The 14,889-nt window shown below is 48.5% G+C and overlaps 1 protein-coding gene across 2 annotated transcripts in view; it reads left to right on the forward strand.

Moving 5' to 3' along the window:
* Positions 1–822: 822 nt before the first annotated feature.
* Pkm (pyruvate kinase M1/2) overlaps positions 823–14,889 on the forward strand; it is a 23,090-nt gene continuing 9,023 nt past the window's right edge. For both annotated transcript variants that reach the window (XM_050151900.1, XM_050151899.1), the window contains exons 1-5: positions 823–983; positions 9,831–9,997; positions 10,611–10,702; positions 13,579–13,710; positions 14,243–14,429. In XM_050151900.1, the coding sequence (XP_050007857.1) occupies positions 9,844–9,997; positions 10,611–10,702; positions 13,579–13,710; positions 14,243–14,429 (565 nt within the window). In that variant the 5' untranslated portion in view covers positions 823–983; positions 9,831–9,843. The remainder of the gene's footprint in view (positions 984–9,830; positions 9,998–10,610; positions 10,703–13,578; positions 13,711–14,242; positions 14,430–14,889) is intronic.

The following is a 14,889-nucleotide window of genomic DNA, read 5'->3' on the forward strand; positions in this document are numbered from 1 at the left end:
AAAAAAAAAAAAAAAAAAAAAAAAAAAAAAAAAAACCCAAAAAAAGACTAGAATTGGGAAATTAGAAAATACCATGTAGGAAAAAAATTAAGGTTCCTATAATACAGATTTAAATACATGACTGAGTAGAAAATCAGTGTTGACTCCTGCATAGATATTTGCTACACGATGGTCAGTTCTGCACTGATTACCTTAAACTGGTTTTCTGCTCCAAGGCACTTAACAGTACAAGATTCAAGACCTTACTGAAAGTAGTAACATGGCTCCAACCTATCCTTTCTTGTTATGAGGCCGCAATCACGCTCCAGTAACAGGGTCCCAAGTTGCCCCTACCTGGCCTCTAAGGTCTGGGAGGCAGTCCAGACCTCCGACCACCCTCTGCTCACATCACTCCAGCTTCCCGGAGGGTGCTCTGGGGCGGCCATCGGGAGAGTGGAGAGACCTTGGGCGGGGTTGGAAGAATGTTAGGGGACGCGTAAATCTGGGCACCGCCCTGGTAATCCAGGGCAGATGGGGCGACCTGGGCAGAGGGCCAAAAAGGGAGCCCTATAGAAGACTCGCAAGTCCTAAGGCAACAGGTGGCCCCGGCGCCTGGGGAACTGGAAGTGGTGGTGTCCCGGTCTCCAAGGGCGGGCCCTGAGCCCTCATCACTTCCCCATTGGCTATCAGAATCGCCAATGCTCAATTTTGGATGACTGTATCCTTCCGCCAAGGAAGGTAGTCCTCCTCTAAAGGGCAACCTGCCCGTCCCGCCTCCACCGCGCTTCTCTCCAAAGGTGCGGACGCCCTGCGAAACGCGAGAGGCGGGGCTCCGCTGGCCGCCGCGGGGATTGGACGAGGGGCGGGGCTGCGGAGGGATTGCTGCGGCCGGCAGCTGTGATAACCTTGAGGCCCAAGAGGCGCAGTCCCGCACAGCAGAGACTCCTCTCGACCCTTCAGTCGGCCGACTTGGGTATCGTTGCAGGATCCGGAGCACCCCCGAGGTGAGAGGGGAGAACCTACGCCATCCGTGTCCAGTGCCGACGCCCGCTACTGGGTAACGCAGGCCTGCCTGCGCACGCGGGACCCAGACGCCTGGTATCGTGCATCCCAGTCCGGGTTGGGGGAGAAGCTACACTCGAGCCCAGGTCCTGAACTTCCAAAGACAGAGAGGCCTTACAGCCCCTTCCCCACACGCTAGTTCTGGCCCCTCTTCCTTCTCAATCTGCTTCCACCCTCTTATCTTGCTGCTGCCATCCTCTCCACCCTGTTCTCTCCCACTCCGATGCTCATCCTCCTGCATTCACTGGTAGTTCTTTCGCCCTTCATTTTAGCTCTGTGCTCTTCCCCTCCCTCCTTCGGTGACCTCCTTATAATCTCTCCTTTAAATAACTCTGCCGCTCCCCCCCCCCTCCCTTGTGCCCCGCATTTATCCTCCGTTCAGGTCAGTGTGCTCTTCCCGCGTCCGTCTTCGCTACTCCGGGTCGCCCCTCCCCCTCCATTCCGGTCACGTCCGCGGCACTGCATCCCTTCAGCATCCGGATCCTCGCCCCTCCCCCTCCGCGCAACTTCCCCCGCCCCCCGCATTCTGGTCACGTCCGCCGAGTCCCCGCTAGCCCTCGTGGTCCGGTGCGTGTAGGTAGGATGCAGTCAGTGGCAGTCCCGGGAGATGTATCCACGGGTTATGTAACGTCAGTCTTCCCGGTTGGCCGTTATTCCTTCCTATTTTGTGCGACCGCAGATTCCTCCGGTTGCCCGCGAGGCACTGGTGCTCCGGGCTTCCCAATCCTGCGGGGCGCCGGCAAGTTCTCTCGCGCTCCATCCTGCGGTGGCGGGGCTGCACGTACGGCAGGGCGCCTGGACCAGCCGGTCACGCCGCGCCCACGTGCTGGAGAAAGGGTGGGGGGTGGAGTGGGCGATCAACCCAGAGAGGTTTCCGTGTGGAGCTGGAGCCCGCAGAGCTCAATCTAAACAGGGAAGCAAAATTTGTCAAGTCAGTGCTGTGAGGAAGATGGAGCTGCACAGGGTGGTCCATACGTTGGGTTTTGAAGAAGCAGGAAAGCACCAAATCTGAAGGTTACATAAAAATCCAGTCATGGATGCCGGGCGGTTGTGGTGCACGTCTTTAATCCCAGCACTCGGGAGGCAGAGGCAGGCGGATCTCTAGTTCGAGACCAGCCTGGTCTACAAGAGCTAGTTCCAGGACAGGCTCCAAAGCCACAGAGAAACCCTGACTCGAAAAACCAAAAAAAAAAAAAAAAAAAAAAAAATCCAGTCATGGAAAGATGTCTCTTGATCACCGCTTCTAAACCGAAGGAGATTGATAGGATTAAGAGCCTCACAGTGAAGGGACAGTTCTGCGTGTGGGCAACGGGGGGATATAAACAGGTTTTTGGAATCCGGGGTGATTTATTTATTTTCTGAGGTGGTTCAGCCTCTGGTCCTGTGTCACGAGTAAAGACGATTGCTCCAGGCTGCTGAAGTTACTGGTCTCCGTGTAAGTAGGGGGCATATCCAATGCGGGGAGTCATCTCGGGTGAAATGCTCTGAAGAGCATGCATACGTCCCTTTTTCTCAATGAATGAGATACAGTTAGATTGAAGGCCTCCCTGCTGTTCCTATACATATTGAGGCTAAGCTTGGGGAGGCAGGAAGGCTCTGAATACCCAGTATCCCCTGGAAACGAATTCTCTTTGGAATCCGGTAGGTGTTTACAGTGTAACTACCGTTACATTGTAACTCTCCTGAGAAAGGAGCTTGCCATCTAAAGGGAGAAATGCGGCGTCCTTTGTCTTCCTCTGTAATGGTAGAAACAAAGAGGCGGATATCCAGATCGATGTTTTCTGATTCTCGTTCCCGACTGTTCAATGTAAGACCGTTCATCCTGCTGACTTGTAGGAAGTAAGGTTTGGAGGCTGTTGCAGTAAGTTCTGTTGCCACAATACTCAGGGTGTGGCGCTTTCTAGGGTGCAGAGGGGGAGGACCTTGGGTTAGGATTCAAGGTACCATTGTTAGGCAACAATTTGCCTTCTGGTGGCCTGAGGATGCTGTAGGTAAGGAGTGAGCCTGTTCTGTGGGAAAGTGAAGTTAGTGGAAACCATCATCGGGTCTGGGCAAGATGACTCAGCCTTTCAACTTAGAGGCGTTTGAGAAGATTTTCTTCCTTGGGTGAGTGGGAAACCTGGTTCTTCTAGATGTAGTGAGCCCCCTATTTAGTGAGTCAGATGCTGAACTAGCGTGCATTTCCCCAAGTTAACAGGCCTCACCCAGGCTGTGTGGTGCTGCACACAACTTTTTAATTCCAGCACTGAAAAGCAGGGCCAGGACAGCATCTCGTTGAGTTTTAGACCAGCCAGGCTGTGAAACCCTGTCTCAAGTGCGTGGGTGGCAGCAAAATGCAGAGTCTATACCATCCTTCTTGACTAGTAGGCACAGCAGTCTCTCAGGGAAGAACCAGTGTAATGGCAGTTTCTGTGAACTCATTAAGAGCTCTATGCCAGCACTCTGGAGACTCACTGGCAGATAGCTACATGTTCAGGCCAGCCTGGGCTAAATAGTGAAAATCTGTCTCAAAAGAAAAGCCTTATCCCCAGCGAGTGACTTGGCACTTTTTATAGCTGGCTACTATTCAAATCACATTGGAGTTGGATATGCCATTGTGTCTGTGACATGAAGGCGTTGGTCACAGGAAGACACCTTATTTCTCAAAGCTGTTGATTTCTTAATATTGAGTAGAAGAAATGAGGAAACAGTTGTGTACAGAAAGCTAGGGGAAAAAATCTCTTGCATTAAATTCATATTACTTGGGTTTTTAGTGTCTTTTGCTTTAGCTTTTCTGCAGGAAATCAAGATGAGTTGGCCAAGAACTAAGGTGGAGATTGAGGTAGAGGAAAATGAGTCACTTGCCTTTCAGTTTCTGAATCATCCCAAATACCCACAGCCAAGTTAACTGGTAAACTACAAGAATGAGTTGGTGCCTATGAGATTTTTACTGTTCTGGTAAGAGTACTTAAGGGCTGAGTCATTCCTGTAAATGACCGACTGTATGAGGACCATTCTTCCTGACATGATACTTGGATACACAGACTGGATATGGAGTAGTCAGATAGGAGAGGTGAGCAGATGTGGCTGGGGGCTTGCAAACCTCTGCTGACTCTTGAGGCCAAAAGTAACATCTCAGCTAGGGACTGGGGGTGGTCTTAGAGCCACCAAGCGTTCAGTGAGGCCACGCCCCTACTGCAGTTTGTGCCTGTCTGCACGTAGGAGGGAGGTCTGAACTGCAGTACCTCCGGTGGTCTCTGAGATGCCCCAACTTCTCCACTGAGGTCTGGGGATCTTGAGCCTCTTTCCCAAAGCCAGCTAAGTCTAAAGGAAGCTACATCCTTTCCAAACATTTTGACTTTAAGCCTCTTGCCATGCCCATTTTGGAGGAGTCCAAACTTCAGATTAAGAAGTAGGGAAGGGCTGGGTGTGGTGGTACGTGCTCTCAATCTTCACTCAGGAGGCAGAGGCAGGTGGATCTTGAGTTTGAGGACACCCCAAGCTCTGTAGAAGGGTTCGAGAAGTCAGGGGATGGAAGAATGAAATTATGGATTGAATAAAGTCAGAATACTTTTATTTTTGGAAAGTCTAAAAATACAAGTCAGTGTTGATGCTGAGTTGTGGGTGGTAGAAACGTGGGGTTTGGAGTTCCACTCCCCGTTGGGAAGAGGCAGTCTGCAGTCCTATAAAGGTCACTGTAGGCAGGCACTTTGGTAAGTAGGTCAGTGCTCTTGGACAGCTCGGGCTGCCTTCCCGCTTCAGTCCCCCTCCCCCACTGTGGTTCAGGGCACTCCTTTAAATGCTGAGCCTGCGCCTCCAGTTGTGGAGGCCATTGTGCATTCTGCTTACACCTAGTTCCCTGGGCTCCTAAGCCAGGGTCCAGAGCGTGGGCATCATTCCCAGAAACCCTGGCCGCTTAAACCTGCTAAGGAGGCACCATGTGCCAGCAGAACAGAAACTTCTCCCAAATCTCCTCCTTTTGGCTCAAATTAGTTCTCTGCTCTGCAAAGCTGTGGTGGAGGCTAGGAGATCCTTGGTACTGAGAACGAAGGGTTCCTTTGATCTGGCTTTCTGTCCTGAGGTAGCATGGTCTTCCTGGGTGAGGGTCCCATAATTCCACAAAAGAGTTTAAAGTAGGACTATTATAGTTCAGGGGGGGCGCACAGGAATTTAATTTAACTCCAACAGGTGGGCTTGAGTTCAGAATAGGCTGGTTTATTAATGCTAGGCCTTTCTGATAGAGAATTTGCTGAGGTTCAAGGGTAGACCTCCCCTGGGCATGGTAGCAAATGCCTTTAATCCCAGCATTCAGAAAGCAGGGGACAGACCGATGGCTCTCTTTAAGTTTTAGGGTAGCCAGGACTATATATAGTAAGACCATGTCTTAATAAATAAGCCAGGCAGTGGTGGTGCATGCATTTAATTGGGTGGCAGAGGCAGGCAAGTCTCTGAGTTCTAGGCCAGCCTGCTCTGTGGAGCTACCCTCTCTCCACACCCCAGGGTACTTTAATGGCAACAATGATTTAATTGGTGGAGTGAAGCCTGAAACTTTAGCCTGATAAGAGTGCCAGCTCTAAGAATCAGGGTGACATTGGGCATTTATTTTCTTATTTGTTTTTCTGACCTTTGTGCCTGACACGAGGGAAACAGATGGGAAGGGCAGAATCAAGGTGATCTGAGCTGGGCCTGTAGGCCACACTGAAACCTGAGCTGGAGTTTCCTTTCTCACAGAGGGGCAATGGCTCTGAGGAAGATACTGCTGCAGGGGCTCAGGCTCCAGAGTAAGGCTCCTGCCCCTGAGTACGCAGTTTGCTGCTGTCATTGGACATGCCAGGCTTCTGCTGCTGGCTGGAGGTTGGCTGTGCATGTGGGTGCCTCCTAAAGAGGAGGGTGCTGGGATGGGAGGGGCCGCGTGTCCTGGCAGGAACTACTGTACCAGTAGGCAATAGGGCAAGCCCTTCATTCATGGAGGCCCACCCTGCCCATGGAACCAAAGCTAGGGCTGCTTTCCTGGCCTGGAAAAGACCTCAAGGTATTCTATAAATTTATCGATCACATGGTTTGAGTTGTGGGGACCATGGGATAGGCAGAAGAGCCCTGGTCGGGGGCCAGAGTATTCCAGGTCAGAGCCTAGGAAGAGAAATAGCTCAGTGAGCTAGGGTCTAGATTGGTAGAGGACTTGAAACAATTGAGGTTTTGTTAGAAGTCTATTTAATTGTATCAATTCATTGATTCCATTGGCCACTTTATCTGGTAGCAAGATAGTCCATTCTGCAGACTTTAGGTTAGTTCCAGGTGGGGAAAATGCATTAAGTTGTGTATCTGAGGCAAAATAGTTTTTGAAATTTTACCTGCTAAATTGCATTTCCGGGCCCTGCAGGCAGCAGCCTTTGTCTATCAGAACATCCATGTCGGTACAAAGGTTGTGCTGTCAAAGCCTGAGAGCAGTCAAAGCAGGAAAAGAAAATTGCTGGACACTGAAGTGGAACTTACAGGTTTTGGTCATGAAATTTTTCCATGGGTTTTATTAGGAACGTCAATGGATGAAGGTGCCCTTCTTAGGTCAGTGAAGCCGCCCTGCGAGGCGCTCTTGTGACTGAAGGCAGAGAGCACACGTGCTTCCATTTTAGCAGAGTGGTCCTGAAGGGCGCAGGGCTGATGTGTGACTCTGCTTTACATGTAATTCCCATGAGCTTTATTAGGATGCACGGGAATAAATACATCATTTTCAAAAGCTGTTCACTTAATTTTCCCCTTTTTAAAGATTTATTTTTATTTTTTTAATTATTTTATGCACATTGGTGCTTTTGCTTTCATATATGTCTGTGTGAGGGTGTTGGATCCTGTGGAACTGGAGTCACAGACAGTTTTGAGCTGCCATGTGGGTGCTGGGAATCGAACCCTGGTCCTTTGGAAGAGCAGTCAGTGCTCTTAACCGCTGAGCCATCTCTCTACCCCCCTATTTATTTTTTTCACATCAGTTTTTGTTGATGAAGGAAATGATGCTGGGCACGGTAACATATGCCTTTAATCCCAGCATTAGAAAGGCAGAAACAGATGGATTTCTGAGTTGAAAACCAGTCTGGTGTATATAACATCTCCAGGAGTACATAGTGAGACAACTGTCTCAGAACAGGAGGGAGGGAGTGTTGTGATAAATACTGCCACCCAGGTAACAAGGTGGTTTTTTTTTTTTTTTATCCGCTATGAACTGGTGATTTTGACATTTATCCTCTTGAGTCTTTTTTCCTTTCATCATAAGGTGAAAGGCACCAGGCTTTTATATAAACTAGAGGTGGTGTATTCCTGTAATCTCAACCTTGGAAAGGCACTACACATCAAGTTCCAGGCCAGGAATGATAGTAATTATAGGTTTAAAGACACTTCACGGGGAGTCAGTCATGCCTGTGTGTGCTCTTAACACTCGGGAAGTTGAGGTAGGAGGATCTTTGAGTGAAACCAGCTTGGGATAGTGTGAGCCTCTGCAAGAGATAGAAGAAAACAGAGCAATGAGGGTCCCTGAGATAGCTCAGTAGTGAAGGAAATGGTTTCTGATGACCCTCATTCTATCCCCAGAACTCCTTGGTGGGAGGAGAAAGCAGAGTCTCTTAAGTTGTCCTCTGATCTTTGCATAGTGCCCACAACCCCCCCCCCTTAAAAAAACTAAATATCAATTTTTGGGTGTTGGGATAAAGTACCACAGGGGAGCCAGTAAGGGGTCACTTTTACCTCCAGGTTTTCATTAATTTCTCGGTGTGTGTGTGTATAGTGTAGCAGCTCTAAGCAACTTCTCCTGGTTATTAAGGTGATTACCACAGAGAACTTTAGTTACACTCAGCTTTTGCCTTAATCCTCAATCCTCATACAGCTCTCCAGGGCAAACTGTACTCAGATCTGAGCGGTCTTTCCAAGTGGGGCCAAGGAGCTGCCACCCTGAGTCAAAAAAACAGCAATATGTCACCGGAAGCCCAGGCCCAGAAGAGAAGCAAAGGTATGGCCTGATCATCAGTGGCCTCGGAAGGAGACACAATGACTCGTGGAAAGAAGAGCCGCCTGGTGGCTTTTGGGAAAGTGGGTTCAGTGTCTGTTCCACTCACTGACTGCATAGTTATAGTCCCATTGTGGTCACAGCAAGGCTTTCGTGCCTTGTTGACTAATGTGCAACCCATACTGTCCCCTCAGCAGCCTCCTAAGCATGGCTGGGAGCCCTGAGAGTTCCCAGCCATGTTTCAACCATGAGTAGACAAAGGAGCTGGGACATCCTCAGATTTGGGGAGACGGAAGAGGCAGAACTGATTTTTGACAGAGAGGTCTTAATGGGACTGAGAACAAATTCAACAAACACTGCAAGGTGCTGAGGGTTAGCCCAAGGAGATCCCGGAGGAGAGGTTGCCTCTTTGGGGGAGTTAGGAATGAACCATGTTGGCCACTGGCAATAGCTGAAGGTCTCATCCCTCCTTTAGTTTTAAATTCTGTAGTGAACGTAGGGGTGCCCCCTGTAATCCCAGCACCCTGGAGACGGGAACATGAAGACTGCCATGAGTTCAAGGCCAGCCTGGGTGACAAAGAATGAGAGCTTGTCCCGTGAAAAGTTTGCCATTTGTGTGGTTGAAGACATGGAGGCCTCTGTTTGCATGGGATCACTAGTAGGTTGCAGAGGTCCCTGGCTGTTGCCAGGTCTCAACAGGGTAACATGGATGAGCTTTATGTGCGTATTCTTCAGGCGTGCAAAAAGCACATAGTAGATTGAGGGCCCTTGACTGGGAGGCAGGGCAGAGAGCAAGGTAAGGAGGGGCTTATTGTAGAACTTGGGCTGAAGTCTTGAGGCTCTGGGGCTTTCAAAGAGCCCCTTGGTCTGAGAACTCTGGGTGAGAAGGATGCTCAATATTGCTCAAGCCTCTCAACATTTGTCAATACAGCGTGGAGCTTCTGCAGAGTTCTGTCTTCTAACCAGCTCAGTGAGCACTTAGTTGTAAGTCGGTAATAAAGTTAAAGCAAAGGTCGGTGCAGCTGTTGGGATTGTGACCTGGGTGGCTAATTGCCTGGAACGAATGCTCAGACTACCGGGAATGCGCTACCTACCACAGATAGAGGGGAAGTCCAGATGGTCAGAACTGGGACTGAGAAAGCCAGGTCTAACTCTGCACTTGCGAAGATCAAAGATGGTGAATTCAAGGTCAACCTGGATTCTGTGCCCTCTGAGAGTAGCTACTGTGTGCAATTCTGTTTCCAAGGTTACAGGCTACTCCTTAGTTGTAATGACTTCGGAGCTGTTCCAGTGCTCTTGTGTGCAAAGTTGGCTTTGTGTGTCTTGCAAACATTGCTGTTTTTTTGCTAAAGAATTCTGGGATTTTTGCCTAATAGAAGCTAAAGAATAAACTTAGCCAATGAAACCAGTGAAAACCTAGCACTCTGGAGCTAAAAAGGACTTGTTTGGGAGGATTTTTCTTCTTGCAGCGTTGGGAAATTTCTTCATGTATGTAAAGTGTTCTTGGTTGTGTTGGTGTGAAGCTGTCACAGCTGACAGCGGCTCATGTCTGAATCCTGCTCACACTGCTTCCCTGGGACTATGTGCATTGGATAGGAAGTGACTTTCATTCATTAAGGTCTTTGCTGTTTGCTCACGGTCACATGAGCCCTTTGCCCAATTTGAGGAGCATCCACATAACCAGCACGTGCCAGGCCTCTGTGACTTGTACCTAGAGCAACCGTATTGGGTTAATGTGTAAGTGGGAGACGGCCGCCTCTGCCAAGTGGCTCATTACACACGGCCCGGTCTAATTCACACTCTTCACCTCTCTGGGCCCCAGGACCTCAGGAACCATGCCGAAGCCACACAGCGAAGCAGGGACTGCCTTCATTCAAACCCAGCAGCTGCATGCGGCCATGGCTGACACCTTCTTGGAACATATGTGCCGCCTGGACATTGACTCCGCACCCATCACGGCCCGCAACACTGGCATCATTTGTACCATTGGTGAGTGTGGCCTTCCCCTAAATGGAGGCTTCCTGCCTCATTGTCTCCTGAAAAGCGAAACGATTACAAAGCTAATCTAGATTCTAAGTGGGGCGCTGTACACATTCCTTGGGGGAACAGAAGCCATGGGAAGCGGGCACGGAGAATTAGTATGCATAGTTTTCTGCAATAGGTGGAGTTCAGGGTGTCTTCCTTAGTGGGTCTTTGTAGGAGGATTTCAGACACCTCAGATAATCTTTGTTTTGATTTTTGAAGACTGGGTTTCTTTGTAATAAGCCTGGCTTTCCTTGAACTCACTTTGCAGACCAGTCTGGCCTTGAACCCACCTCTGTCTCCCAAGAGCTGGGATTAAAGGTATTCTCCCGGTCAGATCTTTCATGTGGTCTGTCTTAAGGGGAAAAACTGCCTGGCTCTTCCCTCCACTTGCCTGAGTATGTGGGGCCCTGAAGAAATTGTAGAAAATGGTAGTATTTCCCCTCATATCTAAATAAAAGTTGATTCTGTTAATTTTTGGAGTTAATGGTTAAAAAGCAATCAAAGGATGAAGAGTTTGGATGTTGAGCAGATTTTTGCACATTTTCCTGAGTGTTGCTTAGTCACTGTTTGTCGATAGGTCCTGCTTCCCGGTCCGTGGAGATGCTGAAGGAGATGATCAAGTCGGGAATGAATGTGGCTCGTCTCAATTTCTCTCATGGAACTCATGAGGTGGGCCTCAGCTGGGTTGCTGGGTTATTGATGGGAAACAGAAGGTGTGGTGTTCGTTCACGAAGCTAGCTTCCAACAGGTTTCTCTGGGAATGAGACATGGTCCTAGCCCATCCCTGATTCCCTCCCTCCTGCCACCTTTATTGGCCTAGACAAAGGCCTGCTTTGTCAAGGACGGGGCTGTCTCTGCCTTTAACCTTCACAAAAGGAGGCAGGAAGGGTTTAGCTGGAAACCCCTCTAGGCTATCATGTCTTTGCTCCACACATGATGTCCACACCTGAGGGTTTCTGCAGTGGCTCCTATGGGTCTGGTGAACAAAAGATCATACAGAAGATTGCTTCTGACCTAGTTCAGTCCCAAGTCCCAAGCTGGTTCGGCAGGTCCAGGGGGTTTCTACTTGAGGCTGAGTCTAGTGCCCTTCGGAGGAGAGAGGTAGGAATGCATCTGAGCTGGGGCTGGTCCTTAGATGTTCTGACTGATGCTGATGGGGGCCATACACAGGAAGCAGATGGCAGCTGTTAGAAAAGCCCATTTATTTGTTGGGCAGATGGAGGCATCTTACACCTTTCAAATACTTTTCATGCTTTGCTGTGGATTTCCTACTGGCATTGATGGAGGGGGGACAGTCCACCCTGGTTTTTTTAGGTTCTGTTCAGAGTGCTCTATTTTGCCCCCTGACCTTTGGGAGTTGTTTGAACTAAAAATAGAGGTAGAAGAGCAGTCCAAGAAGTGTGAACCCCTCATCCCCAGAACATGAGAACTCTTCATCATAGATGCCCTAACCCATATTCTATAAACAGCCCGATGAAGGCCAGCTCCCAAATGTCATGCATGGTGCCTAGCATAGTCCAGTAGGCACCTAAGCATTTGTGGGTATGGAACACATCCTTGTTAGGTGTGGTAGCATAAAACCTGAAGCAGAATTGAGTTCAAGGCCAGCTTGAAACCCTAAACGTAGCAGGGTCCTGTTGCAAACCAAAAAGAGGGAGAGATTGATGCTTTCCATGTTCCGCTGCTCTTGGCAGGAGCTACCTGGAATAAACTCAAGGGAAAGCCTAACCCAGAGGCAGAATTAGATCCACTTGCAAGCAGAGTCTGTGTGGTCTCTGGTTTGCAGGATGGGCAAAAATAAATTTGGGGACATGACCTTTAGGTTTCATGGCTCTTGAGTCCAGTAAAATAATACCACGCAGCTGAGATGGCAGTGGTACTAGTGAGGTCATCAAGACCTGGGTGAGGCCAACTCCAGCTCGACTTTTTTAAACTATAAGGCATTTGGAGATTATCTGTACTTTGAATCTTATTCATAGATTGATCTTTTATTTTTTTATTTATTTGTTGCCCTTAAATTTATTTTTAGGTTTTATACTGAGATGAGGTTAGCCCCTTTTGGGAAGCTGGTCTGAAGTTGTTCTGTTAGGACATGTGATTCAAGCAGCTTGACTGCGTGTCAGGTCTCTTACTGCATGTGTTCCTTCTGTGAAGAACCAGGGTGTGTTTTGCTGCAATCTTGGTGATTTAAGTACTCCTGGAGACACTGAAATTGCATTCCCTCCCTCTGACAGGAACATCTACCAGCTGCATGTGATCCTTTGGCAGCTTTGGCAGCCTCTTAATTGCACCTCTTGCTGTTCACATGGCGAGATGTGTGTTTCCCTGCTGAGCAGGCAGGGCAGTACTACCACACTGACTTTTAAATGGCCTAAATTTAGAGCCTTGAGAAGGAGGACACTGATGGGCACCAGTTGTCACCATTTGGGAACGCACCAGCAAAGTCATAGCTATGACAGTGGAAGATACAGTCACCTCCCAGAAGTGTAGCAAGGGCTAGCCATATAGAGGATTTTAATGATAGACCTCCCAGTGTTCTAGGTATTGGGATTATAGTGCAGTTTTATGCACGAGGCCAAGATGTGTGTTTGTTTAGGACACTTATGGGCTGAAGTGTGTAACTCGCTAAGCACAAATCTGCCTCACTTATACCTACAGAAATATCTTATGCCAGTGGGAAAGGTTGTAGGCCCTATAAAATAGATATTATCCAGCCATAATTCTTCAATGGAAATGAACTACTATAAGGAACTCTGTTTAAAAAAAAAAAACCATGGCAGTCAGTAGTCACTGTTGAAGGACTGGTTCTGTCTCTGTCCTTGTCTCCTAGAGATAACAGGCTTGCAGGTGTCTTTCCTGCCCACTGTGGTTAAAGGACAAAGCCCATAAAGTGATGTAATAAATGGCCCGTTATCAGTGGTGTCACATGGATCTGCACCATCCACAAATTCTTGGTCTGCCTTGGCTGAGTCCTAGGTAGAGAAAGGAAAAGTCCTTTGGGCAGCCCTATCGTTCAAACTATCAAAGGGCAGTTGTGTCAGAGATAGGCCACTGGTCACCGGTCGCATTTCTAGACCTGAGAAAGTGATTGTGAAAGGAGGTGTCTGTATGACTGAGCAATGAGCGTTCACCTTGGGCCATTGGTCCCTTAAGTCAACAACTTTGAGTTTGAATTGAAGTTGGGATCGATAATGGAAACAGACCGTCACAGACTGCCAGGGCAGACATCAAACACAAGTCTGGGTTTCTAGAGCCACTGAAGGGACAAACACAGCTGCTTTAAAAGCAGGTTAGGGTCACATTCCTGACTATTGGGTTTGGTGGCAGTATTCTGGAATGTTCCCAAGATTTGTATTAAGATGATGCTGTGGTAGCTGCCACCATGAGAGGTGGTGACGCTGTCATAGAAGGAAGTGTGTACTGCTAAGATTAGGGGCAGGGAAGATTAGGCTTTAGACACTTGTGATCTGACAACTTGGTAGAGAATAGGAACTGGAGTCAGGTATGGGAGGGCACCTGTCAATCAGTCTCCCTTCTTTATCCAGTACCATGCGGAAACTATCAAGAACGTGCGTGCAGCCACAGAAAGCTTCGCCTCCGATCCCATTCTTTACCGGCCTGTAGCTGTGGCTCTGGACACAAAGGGGCCTGAGATCCGGACTGGACTCATCAAAGGGGTGAGTATCCTAGGAAGCCAGGCGTGCCATGGGTGCAAGCTGCCCTGCCTTTCTGGTGGCTTTCTGGCTTCTGACTCTCTGGGTGGGTGTTTTAGAACTTAGGTCTACAAATGATGGGGGTTTGAGTGTTGGTGTTTTGTGTGACTGTGCATCACATCCCCTGGAACCAGAGTTCATGCGTGTCTGTGAAGTGCCCGATCTTCTGCGTGAAAAATAAGTGCTCTTCATCTCTCAAGCCCTGAGTGAGAGTATTTTATTCCTTGCCATTTTCATCTGCATAGCTAGGAAATATTATGTATCGAGGGTATTATTGTTTTTTTCTTAAGGTTTCCCAGTGATGAACAGGGGTTTTTTATTGTTTTTTTTTGAGGGGGGGGTGTTTTTTGGTCCTATTTCCTCAAAATATACAAAGGCAGCATAAGAATTTATTCAGAGGAAGAAGGATTCTCGGTGATGAGCCGGGGTTTGAGCCTCCTGGTCAGGAGTGCCGCCTGCTGCAGTTCACACCGCATGTGCTGTCTTGACTCTACAGAGCGGCACTGCAGAAGTGGAGCTGAAGAAGGGAGCTACCCTGAAGATCACCCTGGACAATGCCTACATGGAGAAGTGTGACGAGAACACCCTGTGGCTGGACTATAAGAACATCTGTAAGGTGGTGGAAGTGGGCAGCAAGATCTACGTAGATGATGGGCTCATTTCACTGCAGGTGAAGGAGAAAGGTAGGCCTGGGGCAGTTCCCATCTTTGTAGAAGCACTCCCAAGCATGCATGAAGGCCTGGCTTCCATCCCCAGAGGATCTGAAGTTTATTCTTTGTGTCCCTGGCCCATCTGAAATACTGTCTCAAAAGCCCAAAATGCCACCAAGGGCCAAGTGTTTGGTACACGCCTTTTTAGCCTTCAGTCCTGGCACAGTGGGAGGTGGGTCCCAATATGGCATTTGTGATACTCCTGTGTCCCTTTGAATGCTAATTAAAATCACTTCTTGGTGATTTGTTTAAGTGGTTTTTAGGTATTCGTGGTTAAATTTGTTTTTAAGAAAGGATTTTCTGTAGCCTGAGCTGAGATTAACTGAGGCTGGCCTTGAACTCCTTTTTTTTTTTTTTTGGTAATATAATTTTTTTTTATTGAAAAACAAATTTCCGCCTCCTCCCCGTCTCCCTTTTCCCTCCCCCTCCTCCC

The sequence above is a fragment of the Alexandromys fortis genome, unplaced genomic scaffold (genome assembly GCF_014885135.2).
Source record: "Alexandromys fortis isolate MF-2015 unplaced genomic scaffold, M_Fortis_MF-2015_v1.1 scaffold_70, whole genome shotgun sequence".
Lineage (NCBI taxonomy): Eukaryota > Metazoa > Chordata > Mammalia > Rodentia > Cricetidae > Alexandromys > Alexandromys fortis.